Source organism: Ursus americanus, chromosome 20 (assembly GCF_024610735.1).
Source record: "Ursus americanus isolate L20-20 chromosome 20, mUrsAme1.1.p, whole genome shotgun sequence".
NCBI lineage: Eukaryota > Metazoa > Chordata > Mammalia > Carnivora > Ursidae > Ursus > Ursus americanus.
In genome coordinates, this window is record NC_142146.1 from 8,643,399 (window position 1) to 8,658,293 (window position 14,895).

Consider the following 14,895-nt stretch of genomic DNA (forward strand, 5'->3'; position numbering starts at 1 on the left):
CAGAAATCCTGGGTCAGGCCTTGGGCCCCACATCCTCTCTCCCTGGGAGTGCAGGGCCCTGAGGGCAGATTCTGGACCTTCTCCTCTTTCTCTGCTCAGTTTCTTAGAAGATCATCAGCTTGCAGGGAGGAGCTAACTCCCTGGAGCTTTGGAGAGAAGGACAGAAAGGAGTGCCCATCCTCATGGAGCAAGGGCAGCGAGGGCAGCTCTCATGGGCAGAGTTGGAGGGCAGTGCCCAGTGATGGCTCCTAGCACCTGGTCTGAGCCCACTGCTCCGGGGGAGGGCTCCCAAGCTTTGGCACAGCAAGAAGCTGGTGCCCACGCCTTCTCCTGCCCCTATCATTTTGTGGTCTCTTGTTTTCTTACTGAATTTCCCAGGATTGCCTCCCAAGTGGGGTTTGAAGTTCCCAGAAAGAGAGGTCTCAAAAGTTATCCGCTTACAGGATGACAGGATGTTTTAAAGGGCTCCCCTGCTCTTTCTGGGGGATGGGCATTTGAGACTTGGGGCTGGTATCCATGGGGCCAGGTCTCCCCTTGAGGCCAGCCCCCGAGCGCCCTTCTGAGCTGCTTCAACCCTGCATAAGAGGCTGGGTCCCATGTGCAGGTCGCTGCCTGGGCAGTGGGAGAAATGGCCAAGCAGCTGAGAGATGCAGAAATGACTTTGCTGGAAGGATTCAGCCAGTGCTTCAGAAACAGGAGGAGGAGCTGGGTGGGGACAGAAAGCAGACAGCAGTGCTGGTGTGATGGGGCTGGTGGCCTCAGGTGTGGCTGTCGACAAGACCTAGCTCACTCCTAAGTGACTTTGATCTCCCGTGGTGGCCAGGATTTGCCGGTCAGTTCCAGATAAACCTATCTAGTTTATTTATCTAATCAAGGGCTAATGTGACTCAGAGTTTGGCATTATGTATTTTAACTGATGAGACCCACGCTGTGTCCACGCATAGCCACTAGCCAGATATGGCTGTCGAGGGCGTGAAATGTGGATAGTCACAATTAAGATAATGCTGTGAGTGTAAAAAACCCACCAATTTTGAAAATTTAGTACAAAATGAAACATAGAATATCTCATCGGTATTTTTGTATAGTTTGTGTATAAAAATGATAAGATTTTGGCTATAGGGAGTGGATAAAATATTAAAACTAATTGCGCCTTTTTAAAAAAACCTTTTTAAAGGCAAAAAATGTAAAACTACACATGACTTGCATTTGCGGCTCCATCTTATATTTCTGTCAGCACTAAACTAGAACCTTCTTTTGACTGGCCTCCCACATCACTCTTGTCACATGGGTTTCTTAACGAAATATGGAAAATTAAATGCCAAAATTGCATGTAGCTGCATGTTGCATGAGCCTATGAATCTGGTGTCTTTATGACACCATCGATATGGAGCAAATGCATCCGCCAGGGTCTCCTTGTGTGACCCGCAAACTTGTGCTGCCTGTGACTCCTGGGGCCCTCGGTGCCCGGGTCATGACCACTGGCTTATGTGGGACTCTGTCACCTGCATCTCTCAGGCGCTCGGCCATTTCTCTCACTGCCCAGGCAGCGACCTGCACGTGGCACCCGGCCTCTTACGCTGTCAGTCGCTAACCCGAACCCCACGGAGTGCTGCTGGCAATGTACAGAGTGCCTGCAAGCCAACAGCAGGGTTGAAGCAGTTCAGAAGGGCGCTCAGGTGCTGGCCTCAGGGGAGACCTGGCCCCGTGGATACCAGCCCCAAGCCCAGAAATGACCATGAGAAGATGTGGACCTTATGAGGTCTGGAAGAAGCAGACACTAAAACAGTTCATAGAGGTGTTGCCACAACAGCCCAGATTCGTAGAGCTTTCTAGGGAAGATGTATCTCACCCCAGATAAATTTGTGAGTAAAAAGTACTGAGCACAGGAGGAAACAAGCTGGCGTGCGATAGAAGCAATAAACCAGAGGGTTTACTGTCGCTCTGCCATCCAGCAGTGGTAAGGCACTCTGGGAAGGCTTGACATTTGTTTAAATTGTTCAAAGAGAAGAAGCCACCTGACTCCTAAGACACTCACTTGGAAAATGACACCATAAACCCTTGAAATGTACAGTGTAGCAATTGAAGTTGAAAAACACAATAGAGAAGTGAAATTAGAATAGATACAACTGAAGAAAGAGTGAATCGTTGAATATTCTTCGTGGGTTGTTTCCCTTCTCATTAAACGGCATCCCTCATCTCTACTGATACTTTTCGCCATCAATTCTAATTTGCCTGAAATTAAGTTTACTCTAATCTTAAAAGCGTCATTGAATAACATGCAGAGAAGTGCATAAATCTGTTAATGTTCCATTTTATGACCTATCACAAGGCGCCTGGTATCCATCACCCACGTGGAGAAGATTAACAGCACCTCAAGGTTCCTTCCTGACTCCCCCATTCACCACCTTCCCTTTGCCCAAGGAAACTACTCGCCTCCGACAGCGCAGGTTCCTTCTGCAGGGTGTTGAACGGTAGGAGGAGCTGCAGTTCAAAGTGTCTGAGATTCATCTCCTGCAGTGTAAGAACTTCGTTTTTACGCTGTAGGGAATTCCAGTATTACAAATTGACCACAATGTGTTCATCCACTCTAGTCATGACAAACATTTTGGTTGTTTCCAAAAGGTAGAAATGTGCTGCGATGAATAATGCTTCTGCTATGGTCTGAATGTTTGTGTTCCCCCAGAATAATATGTTGAAAACCCAATGCCCAAGTGATGGTATTAGGAGGTAGGGCCTTTGGGAAGTGATTGGGTCATGAGAGTGGAGCACAAATGAAGGAGATTCATGCCCTTCTAAAAGAGGTCCCTGAGGGCTAGCTTGTCCCGCCCATCACGTGGGGGCACAGTGAGAAGACAGCCCTCTGAAACTTGGAGGGGGCCCCTCCCCAGATACCGAATCGGCTGGTACCGCGATCTCAGACATCCCAGCCCCTGCAACTGTGAGAAAGAAATTTCTGTTTTTCATAAGCCACCTGGTCTATGGCATGTTATAGTGGTCCAAACAGACTAAGACAGCTTCTATGACCCTTCTTGTAACTGTGTCCTGGAGCACAGAAACACATTTCTCTAGGCTCTACCTGGGAGCGAGATTGCTGGGTCGTAGGACATACATCACTTCAACTGTGACTTGTCAAGACATTTATCATCCAAAGTAGTTGCCACAGTTTACACTTTTTAAAAGCAAGGTAGAGACATCCTCTGTGTCACCTCTTTGATAATACTTGACATTTTCAGACTTGAAATTTTACCCAATCTTGTGGCCGTGTAATGATATCTACTTGATTTAAATGTACATTTCTCTCATTCCTAAGGAGGTTGAGTGGCTCTTGATAAATTTATTGGCCACTTGGATTCCCTGTTCTGTGAAACACCTGGTCAAGTCTTTGCCCATCTTTGTATTAGGCTGTCTGTTCTTTGTATAGATCTGCAGGAGGACTTTGCTTGTTCTTGATGAGTCTGTTGTCAGTTATGTGTGTTGCAAATATCTTCTCCCACTTTGGTTTGACATTTCACTCAAAAAATTTTGACAGTTCCTTTCTTAAAAATAAGGGTGCCTAATTTGTCCAGGATCTCTTGTTGAAAAAAGATTCCCCCCACTGTCCTCAGTGCCATCATAAATCAAGTGACCATATGTGTGAATTTGAGTCTGGGTTCTCTATTTCTTTGGCCTGTTTGTCATTCTTGTGTCAATACCATCTTCTCTTGGGTGCTGTGGTGTATTAAAGTCTCGATATTCAGGACATCCCATGCTGTTTTTCGTTAAGAGGGTCTAGGCTTTTCTCTGCCCTCTGCACTTCTATATAGATCCTAGGGTCTGCTCATTAAGTTGCATAACAAAAATGAAAAACACCTGTTTCTTTATTGGGCCCTGTATGCTTTTTATTTTTTCCTGGGCGCTTGATCTTTTTAAGCTATTGAAAATACTACATTTGGGTTTTTTTAAATTTCGTTTTCCATTAGTTGCTGGTAGATGGAAATGCCATTGACTTTTGTATGTTAGTTTATATCCACAGTCTTGTTAAATAAATTATCTTTTCCAACGTTTATGTTTTATATGTTTTATATATCTTTTTCTTGCCTTACTAGCCTCTAGCTGTTTCCTCCAATATAAAATGGAACAGAAGTGGTTTGAACAGGTATCCTTGTCTTACTCCTGATTTCAGAGAAGACATTCAAAAAACATTTTAACATTAAGTATGATGTTTGTTGTCAATTTATTGTAGATAGCCTTAATCGGATTAAGGAAGTGCCTTACTCTTTTTCTTTTTCTAGGAGTTGGAGTTTTTCCCCCCTCTGGATCTTAAATTTTATCAAATATTGCCCTTTTGGAACCGCTCCATCCCCGGAGCTATTCAGAGTAGGTGGAGGTCTGAGAGGGTCTCATCCATTCCCCAGGTTGTGGGCTGGTCCAGCCACCTGCCCAGCAGACCTACCTACCTCTGGGAGATGAGGACTGGGGTATGGGCAGAGCCTCGGAGCTGGTGGAGCTCTGGCCCCAGAGCTGCAGGGTATAGGCCTTCTCGCCAAGCATACCTTCCATCACTAGCCTGGACTCCCACAGCTCACTGCTCCTGTGGAGAGGCTGAGGTTAGGAAGAGGGCCTGGGCCCAGGGGGTGATGGTATTTGGGGGCACATTGACAGGTCCCACCTCCAGCAGTCCACTACTTGGGGACACTTCAAAGGCCATAAGGTCCTTATCTGGCTCCTGATGGCCTGCACCGAGGGAAGGGAGCACACAAAGCATGGGCAGCTCCAGGCGCCGCCCAGAGAGCCCCCCGCAGCTCAGGTGTGCGCCTCTGGTCCCGCTCAGTGCCACGGGGCATGGCAACCCCGGGATCACTTGGGATTTGGGGACCAGCCATCTATGCAGGAAGCCCAGGTGGTGCCCGCCCGCGGTGGGGGAAGCGGTGGGCAGGTACAACCTACCCATCAGCACAGCCCAGTAGCTCCGACAGCCGCTCAGGTTCATGAGGTTGACCTCCCGGACCCGCTCCTCATCCACAAAGCAGGTCCCGAAGTCTACCCAGCTGGTGGAGAGCTGCAGTTCGGGAACGGCCACCGTGGCCCTCAGGGGCACCACCTAGGGGGCCAGAGCCTGGAATGTGGGGTCCTCGTCCCCTCCTGCTGGGCTCCGGGCCAGGGTCTCAGGGACACGGGGCCCTGCTGACCCCTGGTTCTGAAGCTTCTGAGGAGCACACAGGCAGCACCACAGCGAGTGGAAGGGGGCTGGTGCCAGCAGCTAAAACCAAGGCTGGTGGGGGTCTGCACCAGTAAAGGGTCCCAAAGACACCATCTGCTCTCCGTCCACCCCCACTCCCCCTGCCCTGATCAAGCTCTGTGGTTTCTTCTCCCTGGTCAGGCCGCCCTCCCCCGCTGGCCCATCCTCCATCCGATGGGGGCCCAAGGCCCAGCCCTCTGCCCCTCCTGGGCTCTGGGCCATCTCACCTCTTCCCTTGGCCTCAGGCCCCACCTGTGCGTTGACCTGCCCTGGCTCCTGGAGGTCCCCCCCATCACCCTCAGGCACTGCCGTACACCCCTCATCACCTCAGCCTTCTCCACCCCTGGCCCCCAACAGCCACCCAACAACCAAGCTGGAGGGCCTGCCCGGTCACAAACGGATTCTTCCTTCTGGCCTCCCTAGAAGCCACCCCTTAGGCTATTCCTTTCTGTTCCTCACCTGTACCTTCCAGCTGGGAGGCTTCACATGCCACATACCTCCTCCAGGAAGCCTTCCCTATTTCCACCTTACCTCGGCACCCTGAGCTGAGACAGGTAAGGAAGGATGACCCTCATCTCTCCACATGTGTCCTCAGGGAAAGGCCTCTTGCAGGGCAGACCAGGCCCTCAGGGCGAGGGCTGGGGCTCCTCCTCTTATTTCTGAAGACCGTGTCGGGGTCTGTCCTCTGACCCACGAGAACAGAGCCTGGCCCGTTTCCGCCCTCTCTGACATGGGGCAGGCCTGGGACTCACCTGAGTGGTCTGGTTGGGGAACTCCAGGATCAGGTTCTGAGTAAACACCATCTCTTTCTCCCCACTGGCGCGCTGCTGAATGTCCACTCCAGGCAGCATCTGGTCAGCCGGGAGCTTCTGATAGGAGAGCAGCTCCAGGGACAGCGAGAAGGACATGTTCACCTGAGCAGACGTGAACGAAGCTGTCCCCTTAGGCTGCGGAAGGCAGGCTGCAGCTTCCCCACCTGGAGTTCCGTCCTCCTTCCCTCCACGGCCCCCACTGCCCGGCAAGGCCCCAGCTTGGCCCCTGCCCACAGCCAGCCTGCAGGGCCAGCCCAGACTGAGCCAGCCCTGCCCGGTGAGCCGCCCAACAGCGCGCCTGCCTCCACCCAGCGCCCTGTCTGGTGCATTCAGTCCACAGACACGGCACCCGCCTGCCCTCTGGAGCTGAGAACCTCGAGGGGAGAGTACAAGCAAACCGCCCTTTACCCCTTAGCATGACCAGGGCTGCTGTCAGGGCTATTGGCCAGGTACTGCCTGTGTCTTTATCCTGAGGACAGTGACGAGACCCTCTGATGGCTTGTAAGCAGGGGCATGTCCAAATCAGCTTTGCCTTCCTCGGAGGTCACTCTGGCTGCTCTGGGGAGGTGGGCAAGGGGACACAAGAGTTAGGGGGTTGAGGTGTAAATTAATCCAACAGGGTGGGGCTTGGATGTGCGGCTTCCACACAGGCCAGTGGACCTAGCTCAAAAAATGTACCTAATACACCTGTTAAAATACAGATTCCTGAGCCACAAGGTCAAGAGCAAGTCAAAAATGCAACCAACTGTAAGACCCTTTATTAAGACTTTGGAAGATTTAAGGCTGTGCCTCCTAGACCCTTTCAAACAGACCAGTTTAGTAGAAACTTCTGGGCAATGTTCTATATGTGTGCTGTTCAGTACAGCAGCCACTAGCCAGATGTGGCTAGAGTCTTAATGCTTTTCAAGACACAGGAAAGGCTGAGAATTAACGAGTTAGGTATTTCAGTGTACGAAGTTGGAAATAGGATAAACATGCCCATCAAATATATAAAGAATGAAATGATAAAGAGCAGAGATTAATGAAATATAAAAGCAAAGAAGGCTGAAAGTTTGTTATTTGAGAAGATTAATTCCGGAGGCAAATGGAAAAACCTCTGCCAATAATAATTCTTTAAAAAGAGAAAAAAAAGAGAGAGAGAGAGAAGGGACAAATAAACAATAGTACGAATTAAAAGGGAAAGAAAGGGCACCTGGGTGGCTCAGTTAGTTAAGCATCTGCCTTCAGCTCAGGTCATGTTCTTGGGTTCCTGGGACCCAGTCCCGCATGGGGCTCCCTGCTCAGTGGGGAATCTGCTTCTCCCTCACCCTCTGCCCCTCCCCTCTGCTCATGGTCACTCTCTCTCTGTCTCAAATAAAATCTTTTTTAAAAAATTAAAAGGGAAAGAAGCTCCTCAAAGGTCAGACTCGGACCAATGTTTGAATATACTCTGTGGCCCAGCAATCCCACAGCTGGGTGTATACCCAGGAGCAATGAAGTATCCACCCACACAGAAACCTGTGTGGCAGTGTCTATGGCGGCATTTTGGATTTTGGTTTTTTAAGATTTTATTTATTTATTTGACCGAGAGAGAGAGAGAGAGCACACAAGCAGGGGGAGCAGGAGAGGGAGAAGCAGGCTCCCTGCTGAGCAGGGAGCTGAAAGGTCTCGAGGTTCCATCTCGGACCCCTGGGATCATGACCTGGGCAAAAGGCAGCCGCTTCACCGACTGAACCACCCAGGTGCCCCCACGGCAGCATTTTGAATAAAAGCCTAAAAGTGGAAAAAACCCAAATGTCCATTAATTGGATAAATAAAACGTGGTATATACATGTGATAAAATATTTTTTGGCTAAAAAAACAAAAAGGGAGGACTCACCCTGCTACAACATGGATGTGTTTTGAAAACAGTATGCTAAGTGAAATAAATCATTCATAAACGGCCACATGTTGTATGATTCCATGTATTTTACTTGGCCAGAAGAGGCAAATCCTCAGAGACGGAAAGTAGATTAGTGGTCGCCTTGGGTAGCGGCTGGCAGAAATGGGTAAGGGTGGAGAATGGGATTTCTTTTGGCAGGTGATGAATATGTTGTAAATTGGCTGGGGCGATGGGGATGAAGGAGGGCGCGTGATGAGCACCGGGTGTTGTATAGAAGTGTTGAACCACTAAATTCTACACCTGAAACTACTATTATGCTGTAGGTTACGTAACTGGAATTTAAATAAAAACTAAACTAAACGCACAACTCCGTGAAGACACTGAAAACCGTGGAACTGCATACTCTAAATAGATTAATTGGGTGGTATATAACTTACATATAAAGAAGGAGGTTAGTTTTTTAAAAAGATTAGCAGAAGGCAGAGTGGTGAAGAAGCAGAGAGCAAGGTGCTCTCCTGGGCAGGAGAGCAAATTGTGCAACATTTCTGGAGGGCAATTTGGCAACACTTGCAAACATTTAAAATGCGTATACCCTTGGACTTGTAATCCCCCTTCTAGGATTTACTCCAAGGAGATCATTACCCCAATACGAACGTTTGTGGACACAAGGATGTTCATTGCAGCTTTGTTATGTTAAAAACACCCTTTTTAAACACAACCTTTAAGTCATCACTAGGAGACATTACAATTCAGACTAAGTAATCAATACAATTTATGATAAAACTCTATATTTCCTGACATGAATGGTGTCAGAGGCATAATGTTGTGGGAAGTAGCAGTTTACAGAACCACATGTAATAATCCAATTATATAGAATTCAGACATGTGTTTATACATAGAGGAATGTTCATCAAAATGTTGAGTGATTTCCACTGGATAGAAGATTTTAAGGAAATATTTGAAAAATTTTTTAATTTGTATCTTTCTGTAATGTTAGAAAAATTTTTAAAGATTTTATTTGAAAGAGAGAGAGAACAAGCAGGTGGGAGGGGCAGAGGGAGATGGGAAGTAGACTCCCCACTGAGCAGGGAGCCCGATGTGGGACTCGATCCCAGGACCCTGGGATCATGATCTGAGCTGAAAGTAGATGCTTAACCAACTGAGCCACCCAGGTGCCCCTGTCATATTGGAAACTTTAAAAATATATATGTGCATGATGCTTATAAGACATTAAAGCTATTCCCAAGGAGGAGAAACATTTTTAAAATTTTTTTTAAAGGAAAGAGGACAAAAAGGTAAGTTCCACTCATCAAAAAATGTATAGTCCAACCTTACACAGATTTTTTCAGAAGACATTGAAAGAGAAAATAGTTGTGAACTAATTTATGATGCCTGAGAAGTCTTAATAATAACACAGGCACAGCTTAGGACTATTTAGAAAAGGAAAAGCGCATCTCAATCTCATTCATGAACACAGACGTAAAAATTTTAAGCAATAGATTATAAACCAAATCCAGCAAAATACAAAAAAATAAAAATCCATTTTGACCAGGTTGAATTTATTCCTGAAATTCAAGATTGGCTTAACCTTATAAAAAAGGTTAATACATTTGGGGTGCCTGGGTGGTTCAGTTGGGTAAGTGGCTGACTCGATTTCGGCTCAGGTCATGATCCCAGGGTCCTGGCATTGAGCCCCACATCGGACTCCGCACTCAACAAGGAGTCTGCTTCTCCCTCTCCCTCTGCCCCTCCCCCTGCTCTCTCTCTCATATAAATAAATATTTTTTAAAAATAGATTAATATATTTGACCACATTAATAGAATTAAAAACTATCATTTACAAATCTAACATACGTTAATTAAAAAAAAAACTCTTAGCATAAACTCAAGAATGTGGGAGAATTTCTTTAACCTCATAAAGGGCATCTGTGATAATGTTCTGTGTCAACTGCGCTAAGGGGTGGCCAGAGAGCTGCTGAAAACATTACATCTGGGTGCGTCTGGGAAGGTGTTTCCAGATGAGATTAGCATGTGAACTGGTAAAGCAGAGGGCCCTCCCCACTGTGGGCGGGCACCCTCCAATCCAATGAGCCCTATGACTTGGGCATTCTGGGTTCTCTGGCCTTCAGACCTGCACAGGGATTTACATTACAGCTCCTCAACCTTCCAGCCTTCAGACTTGACTGGGTCACACCGCCAGCTTCCCTGGTTCTGCGGCTTGCAGGTGGCTGATGGTGGGGCTTCCTGGCCTCCATAGCCATAGCAGCTGAGTCCTAGAATAAATCTCTTGTCCAGCTCTCTCTGCATCCTATTGGTTCTGTGTCTCTGGAGAGCCCTGAACGACACAGTGTCTATATAAATTGTGCAGCAGAGATCGTACTTGGCGGTAAAATGTCGAAAGTGTTTTCTTTGAGGTCAGGTACAGGGACAACTGTGCTCCCACTACTTCTATTCTGCAGCTACTCGACGTCCGAGCCCAGCGAGGCGAGACAAGTAACGGGACACGCATCTTAAAATGTCATCATACAGTTGCAGATGATATGAGGGTCCCGGCTGGAAAAGTTTAAAACTCTGTGAATAAATGAGGGGTGCCTGGGTGGCTCAGTCAGTTAAGCGTCTGCCTTTAGCTCAGGTCATGATCCCGGAGTTCTGGGGTGGAGACCCGCATCGGGCTCCCTGCTCAGCGGGGAGCCTGCTTCTCCCTCTCCCTCTGCCTACCGCTCCCCTGCTATGCACATGCTCTCACTCTCTCTCTCTGACCAATAAATAAAATCTTTAAAAAATAATAAAAACAAAATAAAACTCTATGAATAAATGAAATGAAAGATACAGCTAGCTGGTCTTCAGGCAGTCCAAATCCACACACCACCTGGGATGTTCTTGGGAGCATGTTAGTCAAGGAACAAGCCTCCTTTCTGAGTCCAGGCCCAGCGGGGTGCCCAGACAGAGGAGCTGGCGGGTTACCAGAGGACAGCACCACAGAGTGTCCTTATTAGGGAACTTCTGGAAGATCATGGAGTATGAGAAGAGGACTTCAATCTTCAAATTTCACCAACACAGTGACCTTAGGAAGGGTTACAGAACTTCATTAAGAGGTGTTAAAAGCTCAACATTACACGAAGTTTTCGAAAAGACAGGAAAGATCTTTGATGGAGTATCTCCAAACCACAGGACAGCCTTACCCCTGACACTAAGTGGGGGGGGGGGGGGGCGGTGAGTGAAGCTCACTTTTGCATCTTCCTTGTCCTCATGTTTCCACTTCGGTCTCCAAGACAAATGGACTCATCCCCCCAAAACACCACTGGGTTCTGACCCGTTCTTCCATTCTTGTTGTCACCTCTGTGCGGTCAAGCCTCTGAGAATAAAATTATCAACTTACAGGAAAACAGTGAGCAGGGGAACATTGTAAATGACACCCCAGAGTGCCTTCAGCAAAATCCACATCATAAGAAACCCTATGGAAAAAACAACCCATCTTCTGCAATGAGTCATCTGCAAGAAAAAAAAAAAAAAGATGGAAGGAGAACCTGCAGATGGAGGGAAACTTAAAAGGTGAATCAGCCGATCACAATGTGTGGGCATTTTGGGGTCCAGATTCAAACAAATATTTATGGCATTCAGGAGACAATTAGAAATTAGAATATTGGCAATACTAAGAAATCTTTTAAAATTTTCCTTCAGGTTTTATAATGGAATCGTGGCTGTTTTTTAAAAAGGTTGGTTTTTGGAGGCGCCTGGGTGGCTGAGTTGGTTGAGTGTCCAGCTCTTGGTTTTGGCTCAGGTCATGATCTCAGGGTTGTGGGATCAAGCCCCATGTGGGGCTTCATGCTCAGTGGGGAGTCTGCTCGTTCCTCTCCCTCTGCCCCTCCCTCCACACTGTCTCTCTGTCTCTTTCGAAATAAGTAAATAAATAAAAATCTTTAAAAAAATAAAAAGGTTGTTTTAAAAAAATACCTACTGATGAAATGATATAGCATCTGGGATTACTTCAAAATAATAATAAAGTAGGGGAAATGATGGGTGGGGGAGTATGGCTGGGCCAGGGTCGGTGGGCAGGATGGGCCAAGGGTGGATGATTTGGGGGCTGTGTGATGGGTCCAGAGGAGTTCATTATACCATTCTATCTACTTTCATGGATTTTCAAAGGTCTCCATTAAAAAGCCTTTAAAATTTTAATGACATAAAAAAGAGAAATTGGTTTGAATAAGATTAAGCATTCCTTGGGAAAACATGAATATATTTTTTAAAGATTTTATTTATTTATGTGACAGAGAGAGAGAGAGCACAAGCAAGGGGAGCAGCAGGCAGAGGGAGAGGGAGAAGCAGACTCCTTGCTGAGCAGGGAGCCCTACATGGGGCTCGATCCCAGGACCCCAGGATCATGACTGGAGCCAAAGGCAGCTGCCTAACTGACTGAGCCACCCAGGCACCCTGCCAAACCCTCTTTTGAAGTGTGTGCAAATACTTACAATGTAAAGTGCTTTCTAGTCTACAGTTTGTGAAAAGGTTATGCTCACAAATTGACACTTGGTTCACACATACAAATGATTCTATATTGTCAATGTCATAAAGTTAATATATTTTCACAATTGCAATTTTATTTTTCAAAACAAGCCCCCAGTTTAAAAAGCATACCCTGACCACGTCATTCCCCTGCTCCTGTCTTCCAGGGGCTTCTTGTCCTCAGCCACTGACTTGCCACTGAGGAAGGGCCGCCGGCTCCACCGTTCACCTCCCTCATCCGTTTGGATAAAGAGAGGGAGCACAAATCCTCACAGGGCATTGGACCCAGGTCCAGTGGGGAGCATTCTCAGGGAGCGACCCTGCCCCGAGCTTTGTCAGGGCCGGGAGAGCTGGGTCCTGGATGCCTGAGGTCAGGCTTATTTTAGGCTAGAGGCCAACAGCTTTCCTGTTCCCTCTGAAGGCTGAGCTGGTGACCAGGCCTGAGTGCTGTGACAGCAGGGCCTGGCTCGACATTGTGGTTTTTAGTTCTTTATGAAGGTTTTGGGTTTTTTTTCCACATTTCTGATTTTGTTTTTTTTTCAAGAGGTTGGTCTTTTTCTCTGGAGTCAAAGACTAGCTCTTGGATTATTTTGTGTGTGTGTGTGTGTGTGTGTGTTTGTACTATTTTCTTATTGTTTTTGCCTTGTTTGCCTTTTTTCTATTTTCCTGCAGGAACATCTTCTTTTCTTTTTTCTTTTCTTTTCTTTTCTTTTCTTTTCTTTTCTTTTCTTTTTTCTTTTCTTTTCTTTTCTTTCTCTTTTCTTTTTCCCCTAACCTCCTGAATTATGGGGTATAATAGTTTCCTAAGGCTGCTAAAAAAAGAAAATACCGTAAACTAGGTGGCTGAAACGGAAACTATCTTCCACAGTTTGTAAGCTAGAAATCCGAAATTGAAATTTTGGCAGGGCCACGCTCCTTCCAGAGGGTCTAGGGAGCAATCTTTCCTTCTAGCTTCTGCGTGCTGGCAATCTTTGGGAGCCTCCCGACTTGCAGATGCCTCGCTCCAATCTCTACCCGTCTTCACATGGCCTCCTCCCCTGAGTATATCCATGTCTAAATTGCCCTCCTCTTATGGAAACACCAGTCATTAGATTCGGACCCACCCTAATCCAGTACGACATCATCTTAACTAGATTACCGCTGCAAAGACCTTATTTCCAAATAAAGTCACACCTGCAGGCACCATGAGTTATAACTTCACCTGTATTTGGAGGGGCACACAATCATACTTACTGCATAGAGTTAATTTCTTTTCACTCTTTCATGAAAACACTAAAGAATGTGCATTTAAGAATATAGCTCACCTGTGAGTCAATCCCAAAGATTCTGCTAAAGACGCTTCTGTTTTCTTTCTTCCTAGAGAGTGTGCTAGATTTTGATTTCTTCTTCGACCCATAATTATTTAAGAGAATGAGTTAAAAGTCCTACGCACTTTGAGATATCCCATTATTGCTGTCTCGTTAGCTTGTTTTCTTTTTTAAAAAATTCTTTTAGGGAGCCTGGGTGGTTCAGTCAGTTAAGCGTCTGCCTTTGGCCCAGGTCATGATCCTGGGGCCCTGGGATTGAGCCCCACATTGGGCTCCCTGCTCAGCGGAGAGTCTGCTTCTCCTTCTCCCCTTGCTCCTCCCCGCTGCTCATGCTTTCTTTCTCTGTCAAATAAATAAATAAAACCTTTAAAAAAATTCTTTTAGTCCGAAACTTGAAAGTTCAATAATTTATCAACCAAAAAAACCCCAAACCCAACAATACTGAGTTAATTAAAATGCAAACATCATCCGCCAACCACCAGTTTCTAAATCTCATTCACACAGATAATTGTTAATTATTTGGAGTTAATCTTTCCGGGTCTTTCCTGTATACATGTTTAATTATCTGCCCCAAATGCTCAGGGAGGGAGGAAGGGCAAATACCAAGGCACAAATGCAATAAAACCACAAAAATGGAAGATATCCACACCAACATTTGATTTTCCTAAATCAAATTTGCTTCTGAGGTGAAAACACATAAACAGCAGGTGTATCCACACTCTGGTGAAAATAAGCACTTTTCTCCTCAGGGCTCTTGAGAATCTGTTTGCTTAAACATCAAAGTCCATCAAACTTTTCTCCAGATATAAACACAAAAATCAGCTTTAAAAAATCTTAACCTCAGCTAAATCAGTTACTTATTTAACTGGAGGAAGGACCACTCCTTACTCTCAAACTTAGACAAACAAACCTCCGTGACATCTGCCTTGTTAGGGGCTATAGTTCAAAGCATTCTTTTCCCTCATAACAACCTCCCACTCATCTTACAAGGAATTTGTACTACCTTTGTTATAGAATAGACAGAAGAATTATTTAATTTGTAACATATCACGAGATGAAATCTATAAAATCTCAGACAGATACAGTAAATTAGTGAACCTAAATTATAATTGATTGTCTATTTCATTCCTTAATTTCTTTTTTTAAAAGATGTTATTTATTTATTTATTTGACAGATTGAGAGAGAGCGAGCCA

The 14,895-nt window shown here is 46.1% G+C and overlaps 1 protein-coding gene across 9 annotated transcripts in view; it reads right to left on the reverse strand.

Moving 5' to 3' along the window:
• Positions 1–14,410, reverse strand: part of LOC123792832 (deleted in lung and esophageal cancer protein 1-like) — a 16,332-nt gene extending 1,922 nt beyond the window's left edge. The window contains exons 1-5 of one of the 9 annotated variants that reach the window (XM_087870095.1): positions 13,699–14,408; positions 11,271–11,383; positions 6,439–6,588; positions 5,971–6,132; positions 2,434–5,080 (exon numbers count right to left, since the gene is read on the reverse strand). In XM_087870095.1, the coding sequence (XP_087726221.1) occupies positions 4,562–5,080; positions 5,971–6,126 (675 nt within the window). In that variant the 5' untranslated portion in view covers positions 6,127–6,132; positions 6,439–6,588; positions 11,271–11,383; positions 13,699–14,408 and the 3' untranslated portion in view covers positions 2,434–4,561. The other 8 variants (XM_087870093.1, XM_087870097.1, XM_087870094.1 and 5 more) reach the window with 8 other exon arrangements.
• Positions 14,411–14,895: the final 485 nt, after the last annotated feature.